This window comes from Cyprinodon tularosa, unplaced genomic scaffold, assembly GCF_016077235.1.
Source record: "Cyprinodon tularosa strain WSP-4 unplaced genomic scaffold, ASM1607723v1 ctg111, whole genome shotgun sequence".
Taxonomy (NCBI): domain Eukaryota; kingdom Metazoa; phylum Chordata; class Actinopteri; order Cyprinodontiformes; family Cyprinodontidae; genus Cyprinodon; species Cyprinodon tularosa.
The window spans coordinates 514,845-534,994 of NW_024037905.1; the positions used below are offsets into that span (position 1 = coordinate 514,845).

General features: G+C 34.8%; 1 protein-coding gene across 4 annotated transcripts in view; it reads right to left on the bottom strand.

The window, feature by feature from the left end:
• Window positions 1-20,150, bottom strand: part of col7a1l (collagen type VII alpha 1-like) — a 117,975-nt gene that overhangs the window by 45,749 nt on the left and 52,076 nt on the right. For 2 of the 4 annotated variants that reach the window (XM_038298510.1, XM_038298495.1), the window contains exons 45-76: window positions 19,794-19,865; window positions 19,638-19,697; window positions 19,516-19,551; window positions 18,466-18,546; window positions 17,877-17,912; window positions 17,668-17,712; window positions 17,208-17,270; window positions 17,089-17,124; window positions 16,749-16,775; window positions 16,585-16,623; window positions 16,421-16,483; window positions 14,033-14,071; window positions 13,899-13,949; window positions 13,778-13,810; window positions 11,723-11,779; window positions 11,536-11,580; window positions 11,406-11,441; window positions 11,302-11,328; window positions 11,125-11,196; window positions 10,218-10,280; window positions 9,948-9,965; window positions 9,827-9,862; window positions 9,704-9,742; window positions 9,578-9,613; window positions 9,343-9,474; window positions 8,148-8,243; window positions 6,888-7,085; window positions 6,468-6,575; window positions 5,759-5,803; window positions 3,820-3,891; window positions 3,435-3,491; window positions 3,104-3,187 (exon numbers count right to left, since the gene is read on the bottom strand). In XM_038298510.1, the coding sequence (XP_038154438.1) occupies window positions 3,104-3,187; window positions 3,435-3,491; window positions 3,820-3,891; window positions 5,759-5,803; window positions 6,468-6,575; window positions 6,888-7,085; window positions 8,148-8,243; window positions 9,343-9,474; window positions 9,578-9,613; window positions 9,704-9,742; window positions 9,827-9,862; window positions 9,948-9,965; window positions 10,218-10,280; window positions 11,125-11,196; window positions 11,302-11,328; window positions 11,406-11,441; window positions 11,536-11,580; window positions 11,723-11,779; window positions 13,778-13,810; window positions 13,899-13,949; window positions 14,033-14,071; window positions 16,421-16,483; window positions 16,585-16,623; window positions 16,749-16,775; window positions 17,089-17,124; window positions 17,208-17,270; window positions 17,668-17,712; window positions 17,877-17,912; window positions 18,466-18,546; window positions 19,516-19,551; window positions 19,638-19,697; window positions 19,794-19,865 (1,902 nt within the window). The remainder of the gene's footprint in view (window positions 1-3,103; window positions 3,188-3,434; window positions 3,492-3,819; window positions 3,892-5,758; window positions 5,804-6,467; window positions 6,576-6,887; window positions 7,086-8,147; window positions 8,244-9,342; window positions 9,475-9,577; window positions 9,614-9,703; window positions 9,743-9,826; window positions 9,863-9,947; window positions 9,966-10,217; window positions 10,281-11,124; window positions 11,197-11,301; window positions 11,329-11,405; window positions 11,442-11,535; window positions 11,581-11,722; window positions 11,780-13,777; window positions 13,811-13,898; window positions 13,950-14,032; window positions 14,072-16,420; window positions 16,484-16,584; window positions 16,624-16,748; window positions 16,776-17,088; window positions 17,125-17,207; window positions 17,271-17,667; window positions 17,713-17,876; window positions 17,913-18,465; window positions 18,547-19,515; window positions 19,552-19,637; window positions 19,698-19,793; window positions 19,866-20,150) is intronic. The other 2 variants (XM_038298488.1, XM_038298502.1) reach the window with 2 other exon arrangements.

Genomic DNA, 20,150 nt, shown 5'->3' on the forward strand with positions numbered 1-20,150 from the left:
TACACCTTGGACTACTGGCTGTTCCAACACACAGCAACAAAAAGCTGTGATGCTCATAAGTTGTTTTTTCTTTAATTTATTTGTAAATTCACAACATTATAAACATAAATGCAGAGCAATGCTGGTCTAATATCATCCACCAACTATTAAAAGTTATGTAGTGATAAAAATCACACATAAAAATGTCAAATCAGTCAAATAATAAATATCCTTATCGAAATATAGCAAAAAATTCAAATATTGCACATAAATGTAATGGAATTTAAGTTCAAAATTAAGACTTTAGAAATAAATATTTACCACAAAACTTATTTGTCATGCTTCTCCAAGTTTGTTTTTGTAATTTATTCCAAATGTGGCTATAGCCACATAAACATATTTGCCATAAGGATGACAGAAATACAATTTTTAGATTAAAGGCACACCGCATGTGAGTTATTTTAAATTATTTCTCAGACTAATATACAGCCTTCTGAGGAGGCGAAAAAGAGAAAAAGTGAACAAGATCGTACGTGAGGAAAAACAAGAGTTGTTCGTTGACGCAGGCTGAAAGAAGTAGCTGGATGTAAAAACTCTTTTCTTAACGCTATAATTAGAGTAAAGTTAAAACTTTGCTCCTAGTATACAGTCATATGTCTTTGTTATGACTTTTGTTGTTTAGTAGAAGTAAAATACGTACAGTTACAGGTCTAGCGCCTCTAGTGGCAAAATGTTACACAGTATGCCTTTAAAGCTAACACTGGCAGTCGTTCGAAACCCTACAAACTAAAAAAAAAAACACAATTACATGCAAACTCTTGACATAAGTAGAACAAGGGGCATACTGTAACATATACTAAGTTGAAAGTTAAAATTAACATATTTAAAATGCATCTTTTTACTATTTATTGGGAAGAGACACAGGAACATAACCTATTCAAATGCTAAAATATTTTTTTCTTTAACAGCCACATGCTGGTATGTCTCAAACTCAAGTTACAATGTCTGACAAAAAGTCAAGCAATCATTTATGCACATTCACACCTGAAGGATGCGTACATGTGATAACATTACCAACAGTTCTCCAGCAGCTAAAAGTATCCCTACCCCCTTTTGCTTTCACATGTAACCATATTACAAATAAAAACCTTTATGATTTTATCAAGACTTTGGTCAAGAACAAAACGTAGCATATTTATCACTTAACTATGGAGGTAAAGACATTCTTGACCTAAAATCCCCAAAAGATGGTGTTCCAATATGTATTCTGCTTATTTTTACTCTGATTTACCTAAATTAATTGCAAATCATTCCCTCAACAAAACTCTTAATCAGGATGTAGAATCAGTTTCTGTGATGCTTTTTGTCCAGTTAGTGCATCTACTCCTGGGGGTTTGGTAGAAGCATTTTTAAAAAAGGATTAGGAAGACAAAGAAACACAGCAGGCAGATCATCAAAAAAGTAGTGAGAAAAGGATGATGAAGTTACCAAACAATATCCCAAGATGTGATTTATGTGCTTTATCAAACCGAAAGTAAAAAAACGGAAAGAGAGTCACACAGCTGTAACTCTGTAGGACCTGCGGGCAGCTAAAGAGTGGGAAAATCCAATGACATGGCAATAACTAGGCTTGTACCACGTACATTTCCCAAGTTCATCCCTGATGTGTGTCTGGTATTAACCTGTAAATGCCAGAGGGTATTAGAACTAATCCCATCTGAAAATATACAACAAAATGAATATAAACCAACTCCAAAGTCATCACTAAGTCTGGCCATAATGTAAACCTTTGATACTTGTGTGGTGGTAATATAAAAGTATTAAAGTATGTTCCTCTTTCAAGCAAAATTGCAGTTTTCACTATGTTCTATTTTAGTATTCCTGGTAGGAAGAAAACAAGTTGACCAAGTCTTGTAGTTGGGTTCTTTGTGTTTCCCCATGTGGAAGACTTCTTGAGCCTAAAGATTTACTCTTTACATCGTTTACACTCTTCTGCAGGCCAGCGGTTTACTCTTTTAAGGATGGTGATGTTCTAATCCTAATGAGGGAGGACTAAAGGAAGCCTTTTCTGTGAAATCGCCTGTTATTAAGCAAGGTGACAGATCCTTGTCTAACTCTTACAATCCTGCTATTGTGAGCATGACAGCCTGAGAACATAAGGGATCACGAGAGTACTAAGAATGCCGCAATGGGCATTTGCCTCTAGTTTGCAAGTGAGGAACCAGTTTCAATAGTCACCATTAACTTGTTGATGCAGTATGCAAAGGTACTGATTATAAAACTGGGTTTATCTACCTCCCAAAGATTTACTCAACTTTTTCTTTGGTGTCTTCTGATTTTTTTTTTCATTTGGTTTAGACAATATATCAAGACACCTCTGCAGTACCTCTGCATCCTACTGGGATTTGCAATCCTCATTTCAAAAACTTTATGAAAGATGGGCAGAGATTTACCATGCAGCAGGATGGCAACTACTGTAAACAGACAGAGCTAAACCAGAATGAAACAAAAACATTTGAGAATGGCTAAGTCTAAGTAAAGACCATAAGCCTGTTGATAAAGTGCAGCAAACTTCAAAATGTATGGTTACCATCGCTCGTATGCAAATTTCATTGAGCTTCAGCAATTTTAAAACAGAAGTGGTAAGAAGATCACTTATGCAGTGGTGCGTGTTAATGCAGCAAAAGCTGATTCTATCACTGAGTGGCAAACTCATTATGAAATCCATAAATAATGTTCCTGTTACTCATTACATGTTAGTTCGGATAAGTCTATAACACACCCAAGGGACATACAGAGAGCTTTCTGTTCATAATGAGGCAAAATCTGAAAAATATCTAGTAGATTTAAATATTTCCAAGCATATAAATGAAATAACACTATAGAGATACATCCCTTCTGACTTTATCTTTGGGTGAAAACCTTAGAAAAGTTTACTTTCCAGAGAGAAAATTAACTTTCCTTGAATAACACACAGGGGACATTCCTAAACTGCTTAAATAATATATTCCTGTATCGTTTTTTTTAATGGAACGAAGTGGAAGCCTTTCGTTTTATGGATGTGTCCTTGTGCTGGATGACCAGGCTGAAATAAGGAGGTACGTCATGGATAATGTGTAGTTACCTGAGCATTCGTTTCCTGGTCAGTGGCTAGAGGACGACTGGAGGTTTCAAACTGGGGAGGAAGTTGAGTGGATAACTGCTCCTCCTATGCAGATTAATTTAAGAGGATGATTACACTAAAAATCTCTATTATAACAGCAGTTATTTTGTTTATTATTTGAAGCACATAGTTTATGCTTTGTTTTCATGCCGAGGACTTGGGAATTCTACTGTTTGGACTTCAAGGCACATGCAGGGAAGCATTCAGCATAATCTACATTAAATATGAATCATAACATTTATACTCAGTCCAGCTGTCACAGATGAAAACATCCTGTTTGAAGAAAAAGTACCTCTGTTTTCTCTGTCCTCGCCCAAGAGACTGTTTCTTCATCAGGGAGAGGTTCTTCCTGTTTTCAAAGTAGAGAACAACTTTTCTCAACACAAATTTTAAACATGAAAATCCATCATACAAAGTACACAGCAGATACAGAGAGCGGAAATGACAAACTAATTCATCCCTAATGATTAAATTGAGGTAGTGGGTGTGTTATTAATCAACGTTTTCCAGTATTCATGTGGGCACAGATATATTTGAATCCTTAGAGATAACTGGGGGATGGGAGCCTCTCTACATCCCCGGTGCTTTGAGTAAGAAAATCCACATCATTAACATCACATTTAAGAGAAAGTTTCCAGCAGAGCCTGAATTACTAATTTAGTGCAAAAGCGGCCTACCTCATATTCATAAGTGTATTCTTCGCTGCCATAAAATTCCTCATTTTCTTCTTCTTTTTGCTCATTACTTATCTGAAAAGATAAAAAAGTACAATTAAAATAGGATGTTTTGAAATTGGATTAACATTTACATAGTTTGTGTGGTTGAGGAGAGCGAAACCCAAGAAACTGCATTAAATAGTCAACAGTATAATTAGAGACATATATGTATTGCAACAAGAACATGCTTCATGTTATACAAAGAAACATCCATAAAAGAATTTAATGGGAGTGTTGTAGTTAGAATGTGTTAATAATTTGTTATAATTCCTTCAAATTTTGTAAAGGAGTGGTTATTTCTTGTTAAATTGTTTTTAAATCATGTTAGAATCGCAAAGCAGTCTGTTTTTAGCTTTAGTAGGGAGAAAACTGTTAGTTGAAATTAGGGGTGTAACGGTTCATTCAGTTTACAAGATGGGATAAGGCACTTTATGTAAGAAAACCAGACAAGATGATGGTTTAGCAATGTAATTTTGGTAAATTAGGAACCTTCATTTTTTTCCAACAAAGTAAAAATCCTAAAGCTATGCCGTTGTTCTTTATCACCTTAGAAGACTGAAGCTATGGCACCATTATCACAATTTATGACCGATAAGAGGGTCAGTCAGTGTAAAGCAAAATTTAGCAGCACCAAGTATTTTCAATTCATGGTGTATGATTAAGAACTGTAAACTAAGTTGTCTTCAATAATGGGCTCCTTCCACAAAACACAAAAACTAAACTACCTCTTCCTTTTTTTACTTCATAAAACAAATCTCAAACCTAACACAGCAGGAGGTCAAGCTTAAATGGTACTCCTAAGAATAGCTAAAAGCTTATACATGTTTTATCAGACAAAGACTGAATGCCCTTTTTCCCCTTTCCTCTTTTATGCTTTTTACCTTCAGTTTTAATTTCAAACAGAAAGAACCAATATCATCTTATTGTGTAGAAAATATTTCTGAAAATTATGTCTGTTATGAAATATATTGTTTGTAGTGCAGAAGCAGGATGCAGTGAGCCATGGAACTGGACCCTTGCAAGAAAATCTAGACTTTCAAAAGGGGAAAAAAAAAAAAAAAAATCAGGTAATCATGAACAGTTTCTTTCAGTCTTGCATATTTAATATATGTTTGTATGTTATTTTAACAGCAACAATACTCAATATACTATCTAACTTTAGACATATTATAAATTGGGCTTAAAAATATTCAATAACAAACAACAAAAAATAAAATCAAATGAATTTCAAATGACTTTGTGTCAAAACTTTTAGAAAACTATGGAACACTTACCACCCTGCATGCAAATGAATAAAATAGAAAATATGTTGACAACAGATATGCTGTTTTAAAATATGTTGCTCAGTCACCTTTTTCTATGTCTCCCTGGACCACCATATTTAAACCAACACAGCTCACATCCATGGTTTGGACTAATAAAGAATTATATGCAGTGTTAGTTGTCATAATTTTATGCTCAGTTGTTAGAAGAGTAAATACAAAGAAATAGCTGCATAGTTATGTGCAGTGCATTATAATTAACAATACATTTTGCTGATCCATAAGTATAAAAAATACCACAAGCTGGCACTGACTGCAGGGTTGATCAAATGTTGATCAGTTTATGATGCATTAGCTTTATAAAGGGTAGTCTAATTTTTTTTTTTATATTTCAACCTATACTTGTGTTTAGAACCAAGGGAGCGATGTGGGGGGACAGTTCATTCTGGGTAAAATAATTTTGCCAATGTTATGCTGTACTGATTATAATTTCGTTAGAATGATATCACATTGACCAGAAATGCTGTTTTTATGTTAGAAGGTTTCGTTACACCCCTAATTTCTTTGTTTATGTTTAGTTTAATCAAAATATTAGTTCAGTTTCCCGTTTTAGTTTAACCCCCTTTAAGGACATTTACCAGGCGATGTCTCTGCCTCTTATGCCGTCCTTTATTTCCTTTGCCCTGGTTAAGAAGTCAACAGTCAATGAGAGAGAAAAAAAGTAAAAGTTCTTCATGCTTTAGATTTTGGTAAAACTATGGTTGATAAGTTAAGATTAAAATCAAAAGTAGTTAATGATAATCAAGATTAATGCAAAAATATCGGTGATATCAAATCAAAATTGTTTACAGCCATTTATTTCAACCACCACAAAGCCTTTGAATTTTAGCCCATTGACATGAATTTCTATAAATATATTCAGTTGAATTGTGACAAAAATTATTCAGTTGATAAAAAATGCAAAGCCATTCGCAAGTATTTTTTGGAGCTGGTTAAAAATTAGTCATTTATCACTGTTCTGAGCTATATTAAGGTGAAAAACTTCAAAGTATAATGACTACGCTATACTCGTTTTCTCTTATTAGTGCATCCATGCTTGTATAATTCTACAACAATATTATTACAAAGTGGTTTAGATAAATGTCAAATTTCTGCACAGAAAAGTAAATATTTTCATGTCTTTAAAAAATGATATCACATCAATTAAAGTATTTGTGCATTTTGAGCTAAAACATCAAAGGCAAATGTGGTCCATTAAATATGGGCATTAATTTAAACTGACAGAGTAGCTTTATGAGCTTTATGCATGTTTAGATTTTGTTACTGAGAAAGCAATGGCAGCTTTACTTTCCCATGTCCCCTGTTCTTCTTCTTTGGTGCAGCGTTCTTCTTCAGTGGGTCATCCTGAGTGAGGAGAACAGTCTCCAGAACAGTTTTAGGCAACCCTGAGACTGTCTAAAAACAAATATACAAATTCTGAACATTTGTGGGATCAGGTGAGAGAAATAGATAAAAATTGTCATTAACACAAACGCTTTGGTCTTATTCACTGAATCATATTTGAATATTTTAATGGAACATTAAAGGATAAAAAATGTCAAAGGTAGATACAAAATATATATGTTTTTATTCCTATTTAATTTAACTACATTACCCGTAATTATTATTTTACAATAAAGAGGAAAATGACAAATGAAACAGAATAACAACAAATCACAGCAATGAACAGCATTGAATCGTTTCCAACAATGTCAAAAAATCCTTTACCTCATTCGTATAGTTCAAAGTAGAGTTGACCAGAGTCTGATTCCTTTTAAGTGATGACTCTTCGGCCCTATCCCATTCTTCTTCTCCCGTCTCTTTGGATCCTGTTAATTTGGTCTCAATATCATTTAATTTCTCTTCTCCATCTACTGTAGTCATGGTCCACAATGTCGGACCCTCCAGAGTTTCAGACAAAGGATCCTTTTGAGAAACAATTGAATGAAAGGTGCTTAGTTAAAAGGGTTCCATCGTACTGCTGTGTTTGACACTGCTGCTTTGCATTTTCTTAAAGTGCATGTGTGGAATTTCATTTAACAAACCAATAAAGATTCATGTTCATCAAATCAGTGACACAAAACTACTCTTAGTGCTTTTTAAGACTTATCAAATTCTGTCACATCTGTGAGTTTTGCGAGCATGAGTAAATTTTTCCATTTTTGAGAAAAAAATTATTTCTAAAAACTCTTGGACTTAAAAGTAAATTTCTTCCCTGTTACGAAAAAAGAAAAAAGGAATCATGGAGCAGGTATTGCTTCGGCACTGTGCAGTTCCCACACTGTTATTCACGCGCCTTTGTCCATTAGCAATCAATGCACATGAGAGGGACACTTTGGGTTATATGGATGGATGTGATAATAACGCAAACATGCATAAAAAATAAAAATTTTAATAAAAAAAAGTAAATCCCTTTAATGTCCCACAATGGGAAAATTCACTCTCTTCATTTGACCCATCGCCTTGGAGAGCCGTGGGCTGCCATTGTGCAGCAGCCGGGTAGCAGTGTCAACATTCCCCAAGTTAAGCTTCCAGAATGAAAGCTACCAAACCTCAACCTTATTCAATAATTTGCAGACTAATTTTATAAGTCAGGTCTCTAGCAACTACAGATAAAACAACAATTTGAACTTACAAGTAACTAAAATCTTACAATTCTTTAATATAATTCTTAAAATATGCAGAGAGAATTATGTCAGATGTGCAATGCACTATGGGTCAGATAACCAAATATTAGGAGAAATGTATTCATATATATTTAATTCTTGTTCTATTTTGAATGCAAATGCTTTTGTTTTAATAATGTTTTTGTTTTAATAAATCAATAAATTGTATATTTAATGTTTTTTCTTTTTCTTGAAAGGGAAATATTTGATTCCAGAAATATGGTCAGTGGGTATAAACTTTAGGCAGGAGCTGTGAATTTTTCCTTCTAGTTTGAGGATTTTAAATTCTTACTGCTTAGTTCTTACAGTAATGAATACTTACGGATGACAAAGTATCACCAAGCTGGTCCTCTAAATCTCTGTCCTCAGTGTCCAGTTCTGTCAGTGGCTGGCTGGTGAGGTCAAATTTCAAGGAACTCTAGAAAGTTTACAATAAAGATAATTACTCCTCTGATTAGTCAAAAAATAATAATTTGGCATGACATGTAAAAAAAGACTAAAAGGCTGATGAGCTGGCCTGTAACACTGGTGAGTCAAGTGGAGCAGAGGCACACCAAGATTGTCGATTTTATTGCATTAAAGCGTATTGATTGCGCACTCTTCTCTAGGTTTGTGAAGTTGTTTTCAGCGGGTAGATTGGAATTTGCGATTAAACACTAGCCAAAAATAAATTAGGTAAAGCTAAAAACTAAGTTGATGTCTCTCTATCACCACAGGAAACTCAGTAAAGACAACTCAATACTTTCTCTGATGAAGCCCATTAGTAAAAACAACCCAAGAAGCCTTGACCATTCTTTAAATCAATACCAAAATACTAGTGACAAGCACTGAATATGAGAGAAATTTCTCTCTGAAGAGAATATTTAATTGGAATGAAACCGGATAACAAAGACTGAATGTGCTGGTAATGCTGTCCCATGAAAATAATTTATCCACAGACTAATTGACTATTAACAGCAATTATTGGTAAGTCAAATATGGCTATGCTTTATTGATCATTGACTATTGCAGGAATTAAAGAGAAGAATATATTATATTTCTTTTTGCAGCGGGTTCCTAATCTATCTTCTTAACAGCTTTGACTTGATACGGCACGTCTTTGTTGTCGTTGGCTGTGTTGTTTAATTTAGTCGATCAAATCCTTCATACAATGCAGGCGATGCATTCAGTTTCTGTCAGCACCATGGACAGCAACAGTTTGCTTCTAGTTGTCAGTAAATAATGTGGGGATTCTTAAACACACTTTGTCACATAGTTATTACTGTGTGATTTAGCACTTGTGCAAAGCAAGTTGTATCTGTACTTCAAGTGAGGCTCAGTGTAATACGTCTATGTTTGGATTACATTGTCAAATTTCCTGTTGGGAATAGCCTGTGGCCTCATAAGAATTTTCATACCAAAATCTCCACTGACTGTCTATATATTTTATTTCTATTGTTTCTACCCTGACAGTTTAAAGCCTCTGAGGGAACAAAGGACATGAGTAAGAAAAAAAAATTCAGTTTCACATTACGTACTGTGTACTCAGTGATGACATTGGAGGTGTGAGTGTCTGTTTTTTCCTTTTTCTTGGATGAAATGAGCACATGAAGCAGCTCCTCTATACCGTCCTGCAGCAGCCTGTCAATCAAAGCCTTCAACAGAGGCAGCTGGGGAACAAATGCTTTATTTACTATATGTTTTGCAGTTCTGCTCTTTCACCATTACTATTTTCATGAGGCCATTATGTACATGGTGATGTTCAAAGCTTACCCTTATTCCATAATCTTCAAACATCCTCTCAATGTCCTAAAATAGAAACAAATATTTCTAGATATTCAATCTTATAAACCTTCAGCAAATATCCCAGAGGAAGAATCAGAATGTCATTTATTCAACCTTCATCTCCAGAGACTTTCCAGGAGCTCCAGCATCACCCTGCATAGACATGTGCGTTAATATACAGCATAAAAAGGCAATGTTAATGTCCATATGTTCCACATATAATTCAGCATTAACTACCTTATCCCCTTTCAGGCCTTGTTCACCTTTATCACCCTGAAAAACATGAAAAAGTATCAGGCCACAACTGCCTTGTTTGTTTGAAAACCCTTATTCAAAATGAGCAGTGTTACAATCTTACCTTCATTCCTGGTGCCCCCTACACACAGAAAGAAAGGAGCGAAACATTGTGAGAATTTATCCAATATGCATGGCATCACACTTACAATGCATTCTCTATCTATAGCCAGTTGCAAGCAAAAGCATAATGCAGCTATCATTCATTAAGGATTTATATTCTATATAGGCAAATGCAGGAATTATGCCAAGCAACACCAGAAAGACTATACAATTATTTATGAGTTCCTCGTGGTGTATGCAGAAAACGTGTAGGAAGAAACGGTAAACTCACAGTAGCTCCTGGTGGACCCATCGGGATTGGAAATGCCTGCCGGATTTCATCAATTGTGGATCCCTGAACATAAATAGTTCCACATAAATAAGCAAATGAAAAAAAAAATGTTTAAGCATATGTTAGGCTAAATGATACGTTTCGTGAACAGTCATTTGAAAATATGATCTGAAAACACGAAGACTATAATTGTTAAAGTTTTTTTTTCACTATTTCTTATACAGACAAACATCAGCAATTCATCACTTCTAGTATTGCATCCTTTTATTTTATATTTTATACAGCACTTTTCAGAGTTTGACATAAAAGTATGTATTTTGTAGCCTAGAAAACTAGTCCCCACCCACCAGCGGCCAAAATAATTTTTGCCTGCGAGTAAATTACACTTTTAATCTCACATTTAGTCTGGTTTATCAGGCTATGTATTTTGAGGTTTTTCTTCTCAACAATTTCTTGATAGATGTTGATGCTCACCATATGTAGGAGATATTCATGAAAAAATGTGTTGTATTTAACAAAGGTTTTCTCTCTTTTTTTTGCTTTTTATGATGATGATCTTATATTTCAACATAAGATTTATGGTACACAAATGAAAAAAGAACACCTGATATTAATACAACTTCAAGCATAATATTTTATAAATGTAAAATTTTAACACCATTTAAAATGATGTACATATTGTTTATTTTGCAGTAAAAGTCAAATTGAGAGATGTAATTGCATCAATATACCTATAATTAGTTGGGGGGGAAGCATTAAAAAGAAAAAAAATAACCCAGGAATTAGTTCGGTTCGACCTGAATCTCTCACAGTAACAGATTTAAAAGGTTTCAAATATCAGACATCAGATCTGATGTCTCCATCTGCTAATTAAGAAATCAAAATAAAAACATGGGTTCATTTCTACCTCAGGAGTGACAAGCACCTGCCTACCAGGCAAGCCTGGAGGCCCTGGCTCCCCTTTGTTTCCATCCTTCCCCTTTAAAGAAAATAAAAAGTTAGAGATTGAAGGTAATAAAACTAAACATTGAGCTTTTTACATTGCAATTTTTGTTTATATATCAGAACTTTTAAAACAACTTACATTCACACCTGAATCTCCTTTATCTCCCTTGAATTAAGATAAATGTTTTCAGTCAAAGAAAAGGAACCACAATTGATGTTTCTTTTGAAATATTTTATAAAGACCTTTTTTCCATCATCTCCTTTGGGTCCTTTTTCACCCTGGAAAAAAAAATTAAGATTTTTTTTTATAAGTTAATACAGACAAAATACAGACTGGGCATTTAATACTGTAAATGTATAAAGCATTTCTTACATCTTTTCCAGTCAGGCCTCTTTTCCCATCTATTCCTGGTCTCCCCTGAAATAAAACCAATGCAAATGGACCCATTTGGCTTTTTTGTGAACTACCTTGACATTACATTAGCTGTTAACTGAATCATTACATCTAAACCCAATTCGACCATAAAGGTTAATCTGGAGGTTTTTGAGGTGATACTCACCGGACTTCCTGGTAATCCAGGCATTCCAGCAATCCCTTGGTCTCCCTTTTCTCCTCTCTGTTCATTGGCATAAATATAACTCAGTTTAAACTTGGAAAATGTTAGGGAAAGCAGTTAAATACACCTAATACAAATTTAAAATCTGAAATTTGGAAACTTTATAGCCATCTAACATTTCAAGTATTCCAGATTATTTCACTAAACAATCTAGTCACATTGTGATGATGATGCCCTCATATTTTTCCAAATCAGCTAAGAACAAATTAATTCCACCTTTATTTTCCATCTTTTAAAGTGGGAGCAAATATTCCAGTTTAATTCTTGCACTTAAGATGACATTCTTATATCATCGGTGCACACTACCAAGCAAGCATTATTCCAAGGGTGTCTTTCCCTCCTTGACCAAGCAAGCAGAAGTCATAAGCTCTTTGTCCAAATCAATGAGCCACCCTGTATAGCGCAATTGTGAAGGGCTAATTAGCATGTGGACCAGCAATGATAATGGATTGCCTATTTATAGGGTATAGCAGAGTTAGTTAAAGTTTTGTCACAACAATATCTAAAAGTGAGATTGGGTGAAGTGCAAATTAGATTAGTTGAAAACAGTACCAATTTGGTGGTGTTGCACAAATGCATCACTTGAACTAAACTTGCATTTCCCTGGGATTGGCAAACTTTAGATTGACTTTTAAATTATCTGCTTCATCCACTCAGAGTTGCCTTTCAGCTCATTTTGGTACAGGCTGCAATGGTGTTTTTAGACAGTTGTAGCTCATAACTTGCAGTCTTAGATTCAACAGATTTTTCCTTGGAGAAAGGACATACTGTCCGAATGCGTTCAGTACTTTAAATACAGGGTAAATGTTCTCAGTATTTCATCTTAATCTATACCATTTCCCAGTTTACACTGAAGCTAGAAGATGATAAAATGTTTAATAGCAATATCGGGGGCATGGCAGCCTAGTTGTTAGGGCACAGAGCTTGGAATCCTGAGGTTCTGAGATCAATCACCACTCCCACAGACTGCCCCTCTGGGTCCCTGAGCAAAGACCCTTAACCCCATACTGCTCGCTGGGTGCTGCAAAATGGCAGCCCACTGCTCCCTAAGGGGATGGGTTAAATGTAGAGGGGAATTTCTCCAATGTGAGATCAATAAAGTTCTATTATTATTTTTTTATTATTATAATTTCTGCAATCTTGCATTATCCCTTAAAGTTCATACATTTTACTTATAGTTAACTACCTTCCAAAGTGCATCTAAGGTGCAATATTGGTGGAATTACTTCCAACCTCCCATTGTATATTGTATATCCAAGGATAAAGCAGACTTGTAGTGATTCACAATTATATTTCTAATGTAATAAGTTTCTATGTTAACTTTTACACTTATTAGATGTAAATGAGAGAAAAATTGTTAGGCTTCATTGAACGGTTTCTGCAAGTATCTGGAAGACCTGTTTATAAAGTTTCAAGTTTCATAGGGTTCACCAAGTCTGATTTACTACACTCTTAGACAATACCACACCAAACATAATGCAGTTTAATACCCATTACATGGTGATACACACCAGAACATTATAGTATTATAGAAACTTAATGGGGATATTATGAAGAACAATTATGTATCATTAGATCACATCTTTCCTTTGCTTTGCAGCATCTTATAAGAACAGTTTCTAATGATATAATTAATCTCATTATCACAATCTGGACCTGAATAAGTAAAAGAAAATTGATGGCTAATTACACAATTCATATATTCAATTAAGTTAAATCACATAAAAAAACTTGTCCATTAAAAATAGATTAAGAGTCTAGTTCATATAGCTTAAGTAGGGTTAGTGTTGCTGCAGCTGTTTTTGCTGTCTAAAACCTATACAGCCTACAGCATTAAAATCTCCTGTAGTGTTGGAGTCTATAGATACATCCACACAGAGAGCTCACTAATGTATAAAAATCTTCCACTGCATTTAAAAATGCTTTGCATTAATTTGAAAGCTGTTTAACAGAAAGGTTTGTTTTATGTTTTGGTTTTCCCCAAAATATATTACTCACTGGACCAGGCTCTCCTTTTTGCCCTTTGTCACCCTACAATGATAAAAGAACATCCTTCGTTTCATTCCATTCAATGAAAACAGAAGTTAAAGAGGTTGACTGTATTTTTCAACTTTTCAACCTTTACTCCGGGTTTTCCTGGAACACCGTCAAGTCCATCTTTTCCAGAGCCCTGTAATGTGAAATATTTGTTATGAGAACCCATTCAGGCAAACAGAATAAGTTAAAGAAGATCATTTTTTTATTCTGATGCACCTGAGACTGTCCTGGTAATCCAGGTTTCCCTTCTGGACCCTAGAGAAAAATAAAAGTGAGTGGTATTTTATGAGCAGTAGTCATTGTCCTCCTATTTGCTTTTAGTTAAACCTTTATGCAAGACCCTCTTCTCTAAATCAATTAAAATGTAAAAGAAAAGAGAACATGTCATCCAGGTAATAATCCCGGCAAATTTTTAAAACTCTATCAGACCAATAAAAAAAAAAAAAAACTTGGGTTAGATGGGAATAAACATTTCTTTAGGATTGTCTAGTATAAATAAAGATGTGTGGAAAAACATCTCTTGCCTATCGAGTATGGTTAAGGATCTGTGATGCTGTGGTCCTGCTTGCAAATTGATGCTTTGTGAAGTCTGAAAAAATTTAAAACATTTATTTTAAGTCTTCCTGCACCTGACTAAAATCAGGTTTTGATTATGCGAAATATATTTATATTTTAACTAATTATTTTCCACTGAGTAAATGCACGTTTAATATTGCAGTATTCTAAAAGTAACTATGTGAGATTATGTTACCACAAGATGATGACTAGTTTATACTTTTATACACCTTTACAGTGACTGCCTTTCTTTTGCTTTCATTTTATCTTAATAACAGAAATTAATTATGGTCAATTACGGTCTGTAGACTAAAGCAACTTGTAAACAGGGTTGTGTGACATATTGATAACTTAAATCTATTGTGCTTTGTTCCACGACTTGTGTCTTTAAAAAAATGTATTGTGACTACCTGCTATAACCTTTCCTGCCTGGAATGTAATTTGCTGGAAGTTCAGTTTCTTTTTTTTCTCTCTCCGTAATGCATCACCGCCGCTCATCCAGAGTAAAAAAGATGTACAGATTTCTTACCTGTTAAGGTGCAGTACATGTAGCACAGCAACATTATTGAAACAGTATTTAAAATGTAAACAGCCAGGCCAGAGTTAAGCGTGTGTTTGTAAAGGAAAACAACTCTGGATCAACAAGTGGAGACCTTTCACCAGGAGACATTAACCTAACAAGACTTTTAGCACAACATTAACCTAAATGACAGACTTTAAGCTGGTCTTCATTAAAAGTGCTAGGGTTTATGGAAGCTATAGTAATCTACTTTATTATTACCACCTTCGATATTGACTAAATTCTTTCCTAATAAGCAATGCTGCTTTTTATAATTAAAGTCTGCGTGTGTTAATAGGCAACTGTTTTGATCTTTTAAGAATCTTATGTGCTCTGTTCTAGCATCTGTCAGGATGCATTTGAAGCAGTCACCATGAAACTCTTACTGCTAAAATTTAGAATTTCATAGCTTTCTGTCATCTTGTATTGTAATTATTGTAAACGTTTAAACCTTTAAACTTTTTACAGATTAGTGTCACTGAACATTACTGGAAAGTTTTAGTGCTTGGTGTCTATACGTACTATCATATAGCTTGTGTAGGCATTGCGCCTGGTTGCTGGAGGTTCTAAGTTCAAGCCCGACTCAGGCTCTGGGTCTGGGTCCCTGAGAAAGACACTTAACCCCACACTGCTGCCCGGGTGCCGCACAATGGCAGCCCACTGATCCCCAAGAAAATGGATTAAATGCAGAGGTGAATTTTTCCAGTTAGAGATCAATAAAGTTCAATGAAATTCAGTATAGCTCTAAGTACTATTATTTGTTTGTGTTTCGCAGATATTATGGTGGTTCCACTTTTATTTAGTATCCATAAAGTCTGAGGGATTTGCATTTGTCTCAAATAATTGATCATGACTCATTATTGCAAGTATACTGGTGAGTATACATTACTTTTATCAAAATTCATTGACAAACAATAGCTTTGTATAGCAAGTTGGATGATGTAGAAAAATACTAAAAAATTGTTTTGTGCTTTCCTGCTGGAAGACAAGTTAGCCTCTGAGTTGCAACTCAAGGCTGCATTAAAGAGTTAAACATTATTATAGAGAGGAATCACTAGTTTTTGATGAACATTCAGAGGCACAGACCAGTATTGGGTATTGCAGGCTAACAAAGATTTCCCATTCCTAAGGGGCGGATCTGTTCTTCCAGTTGAGTGTGAATGTTTTCTGAGCCAAAACAAGGCTTTGATGGGCCCCTCTATAAAGCTTGGAACTCAATGCTAATTCTGACATTTTAAATGGAAAAACTCCGTTGATGGGAGGCAAAACGTCTTCAAACTTGGAAAACAAAGTTCAGTGTTTTGTTTTTTAACTGTTTTGGAATGACTATGACCTGGATGACCGAGAATCTTCACCAGCATTTTGATGAACATGTTTACCACAACAAATATAAACCATCTATTATGAGCTTTCACTTTTCGCCCTTGATCTTTGTTTGAAAATATTTTTTTATGTAGTTAACACTTATCTAAAAGGACAAGAATCCTTACCCTTGGTCCAGGTAAACCTGCTTCTCCTCTCAAGCCAGGCTGACCCGGTTCTCCAGGGTCACCCTGATGACATAAAGAGAACAAAGAAAAGGTGTAGTTGTCATTTAATCACAAATGATTAAGTTACGACTAACGATGCTGTAAGTTATTTATTTTCTACTGACCTTGATGACTCTGGTCAGAATGTTGTTGTCAGCCACAATCTGGTGATAAACAGAACAACAAATTTCAAATATTCTAAAGAACATAAAGTTAATTTGAACAAATATTGTAAAACCTCAGGTTTTAAATGATGAAAATATTAAAATAGTAATGCTGATTTGTTTACTTGTGTTCCCGGAGGTCCAGGTTTCCCCTTTGTTCCAATCCCAGCAGGAGCAAAAGAATGTGAACAATGCAACAGTTAAAAATCTAAGATGTTACACAAAACATGTAGTGTTTGTAACGCAGCTGAAAATTAGACTGAGCTCCCAAGGGTGACTCACACAAAAGGCCAAGTTAATTAGAATCATATCAAAACAGGAATCATATCTTTACAAGAGGATAAAAGGTTGTGTAGCATTTAAAGGGTGAGTGCCACAGAAGAATGATCAGAAAGCAGCCAGAAGGAAAAGCAATAAACAGCATCATCAATAAAAGGGAGGAGGGGAGAGTGTGTGCAAACATACCGTCTCTCCTTTGTCACCTTTCTTTCCATCAACACCCTTCAAAAAATAAAGGGAGGGGGAATAATTAGCTAACTATAATGAATCATGGAGAGCAGCGACCATCAAATACCATCACTTACAGGAACACCAGGTTCGCCTTTTTCTCCAGGGTCACCTGGTCGCCCCGGTAACCCCAGTGGACCCTGGTCAACAAAAGAGTGACAAAGTATTAATTTTTCTACAGGTTTAAAAGCAATGCAAAGTAAACTAATGTTTCATAACTGAAGCTATGAAGTAGGAAAACCAAATTATGTGAATAAGTTTGGAAAAAAAGAAGGTTTTATATTAGAAATCTCAAGTAATTTATACAAACTGATCGATTTAAATATTATATTAATTTTACTCATTGATCCTTTTGATACCAGTTGTTCTTAAATTGTTTTCGGGATAATGGTGACTGACTGTTTGCTTTTCAAATGTCTGTATGCTTTATTTTATTAAAATGTATGTGCTGCTTTTGCCATTTTATTCCAGGTTCAAGTAAAAAAACATCTTCAAATATCTCTTTCTCGCTCTCTATATATTTATATATATACATACCCTAATTCCTCTTTCACCAGGCTCTCCTGTTGACCCTGGTTCACCTGCAAAATGCACAATAAGATAAACTTTAAACAGGCATTTTTCAGGCATGGGCTAATTGAAGACACATTTTTAATATAGAAAACTCTATGACCTCAGAATTAGGGTTAGGTGGTAAAATCTTGCTCAAATTAAACACGATTATTATGTAGTAAGGCTGATCATACCTTCATCCCTGGTTCTCCCTTAAGTCCAGATGCTCCCTTTGTGGACAAGTAAGAATTAATATTATTCCATGGCATACTGTACTTGGCTACAGAAATAAGAAGTCCACCTTCACTTCAATGAAAAGGTTTGATTGATGGAACTTTACTTATGCTTTATTGGACATTCTTTACTTATGATTTAATGCAAAATTGGCTAGAAATGCAGTGTAGTGCAAAAAGCATGCACCATTTAAATTTTTGGGATTTTATTGAGAGGGTGCATTGGAAGAAATCTATTCTTATTGCATAAATAAGTATCGGACAAGTACAAGATGGTTTTATACAGCCTCATTAACATTATAACTCTCAGATACAATTAATTGCAAGAACAAGGAATTATAGATAAATGCAAAATGACAACACAGTTTAAATACTTTTGCTGCACTTTTACTTTGCCTTGGGTTTCATGGCACTATAGTTTGTTGTGTTTTGGACCGAAATAGTAATTATCATCATTTTAAAGATTCCTACATCATAAAAATGCATCATAAAACTGCATTACACCAATAACTAATTTTAATTGCTATTTATCCACACAGGACTTACTTACATCTTTACCTCTTAATCCTGGGTCTCCAGGATTTCCAGGTAAGCCAACAGTCCCCTTTTCGCCTTTTGCACCATCCCTGCCCTAAAAAACATTTAAACATTAGAATGAACCTCAAGAATTTTACAGGTTGAAAAGATAATGCTGTGTCTAAATAATTTGCTTTAAATACTAGATTTCAAATTACTTTGTCTGCCTGTGGTGACAGGTAAGTAGTTCACAGTTCGCTTTAAAGCATTTTTGCTAAAATCTGTTGCCTGCTGTGATGGGGAATGAGGTTACTCAGGGAAGCCTGAGAAGAAACCTTCCACCTGGAAAATACCTAGAAAAACATGCAGAGGAACCCCACAAGCCCAATAATGAGTCATTATCTGCTATGATAGTGCCCATTTCATAATGCAAATGATGCCTGAAAGTAGATGAGGGAACTACCATAATATACTTGTCAGTGGAAGAAGTAAACTACTGTAACTGATTAAATTGTTTGCATGAGCTTTTCTGCAGAAAACCTTTACTCAAGCAGTGATAAAATTCTAAAAGTAAGTTTGTTTTTGCCGAAATGATTAAAATCCTTAGGTTTCTTTTGTAATTCATTTGAATGCTTTGCAAAAAGTATATTTTTGTTCGGAAATTAAAAACACAAACTTGTATCTTTTGAATATTATGCAGCTGTTGATATTGTTGATATCATTTCACAAAGGTGCATGTCTCCCTGATTAATTTTCCTCAATAAAAGCTGGTGGAAAAGTAGAAATAAAACAAAAAGACTTTGTTTTGCTTAACTGAAGCTAATGATCTTTTGCAAATTGCTACCACTTCAATGTGAAAATGTTGACATTTGTTAATCTTAATTTAATCAATTCTTCCTATTTGTTACTTATTTTAAAGCTAATGTTTTTTGCAGAAGTCACTTGGAATTTAGGTCAAATTCTTAATACAGACCCCCCCCCCCCCCAAAAAAAATAAAAATAATAAAAACAAATAGTTTTATACACTAGACATGCAATCTAGTGAGATTTAATATCTCCAAAAATACTCTTTAATTTCACTCACCTTTGGCCCTGGTTTTCCTGATAGTCCAACATTTCCCTAGTAACAAAATATTTAGACTCAGTTAAAATTTCTTAATCTTTCATATTTACTAGATGACCAAAAAAAAACTGTCATTGACTCACCCTCTCACCATTTATCCCCTTTTGTCCAGGCAAACCTGGTATCCCAAAACCAGGACTTCCCTGCATTTACCAAAGCAAACAGCAACAGTATGCTTACAGTTTCTCTAATCACAAGTAAAACGATTTAGGCAAAAACAATTTTTTCTCTCTTTTAACCTTTTGTCCTTTATCTCCTCTGTCTCCTTTGATTCCCTGAGGACCCGTGGGTCCAACCGGGCCGACATCTCCCTGGAAGAAATTACATTTTCACATAGACAACGTGGACACAGGCAGTCATCATGAGTCTGGACAAAGTTTTTTTCCACTCTAAATGATACCCCCTGGACTGAGATTAAAAAGGTCCCCTTTAACGAAGCATTCAGAAACCAACTGCAAAAGTTAATGAGAGAAATCTTAATTGTGTTTGATAAGCGGACCCAGAGGGCTGAGTGAGTGAGCAAGAATACCCCGAATAATTAATTAACAATGTTTTCATGTAACAAAACATCAAAAGCATCACTTCCCCAAAGCTGA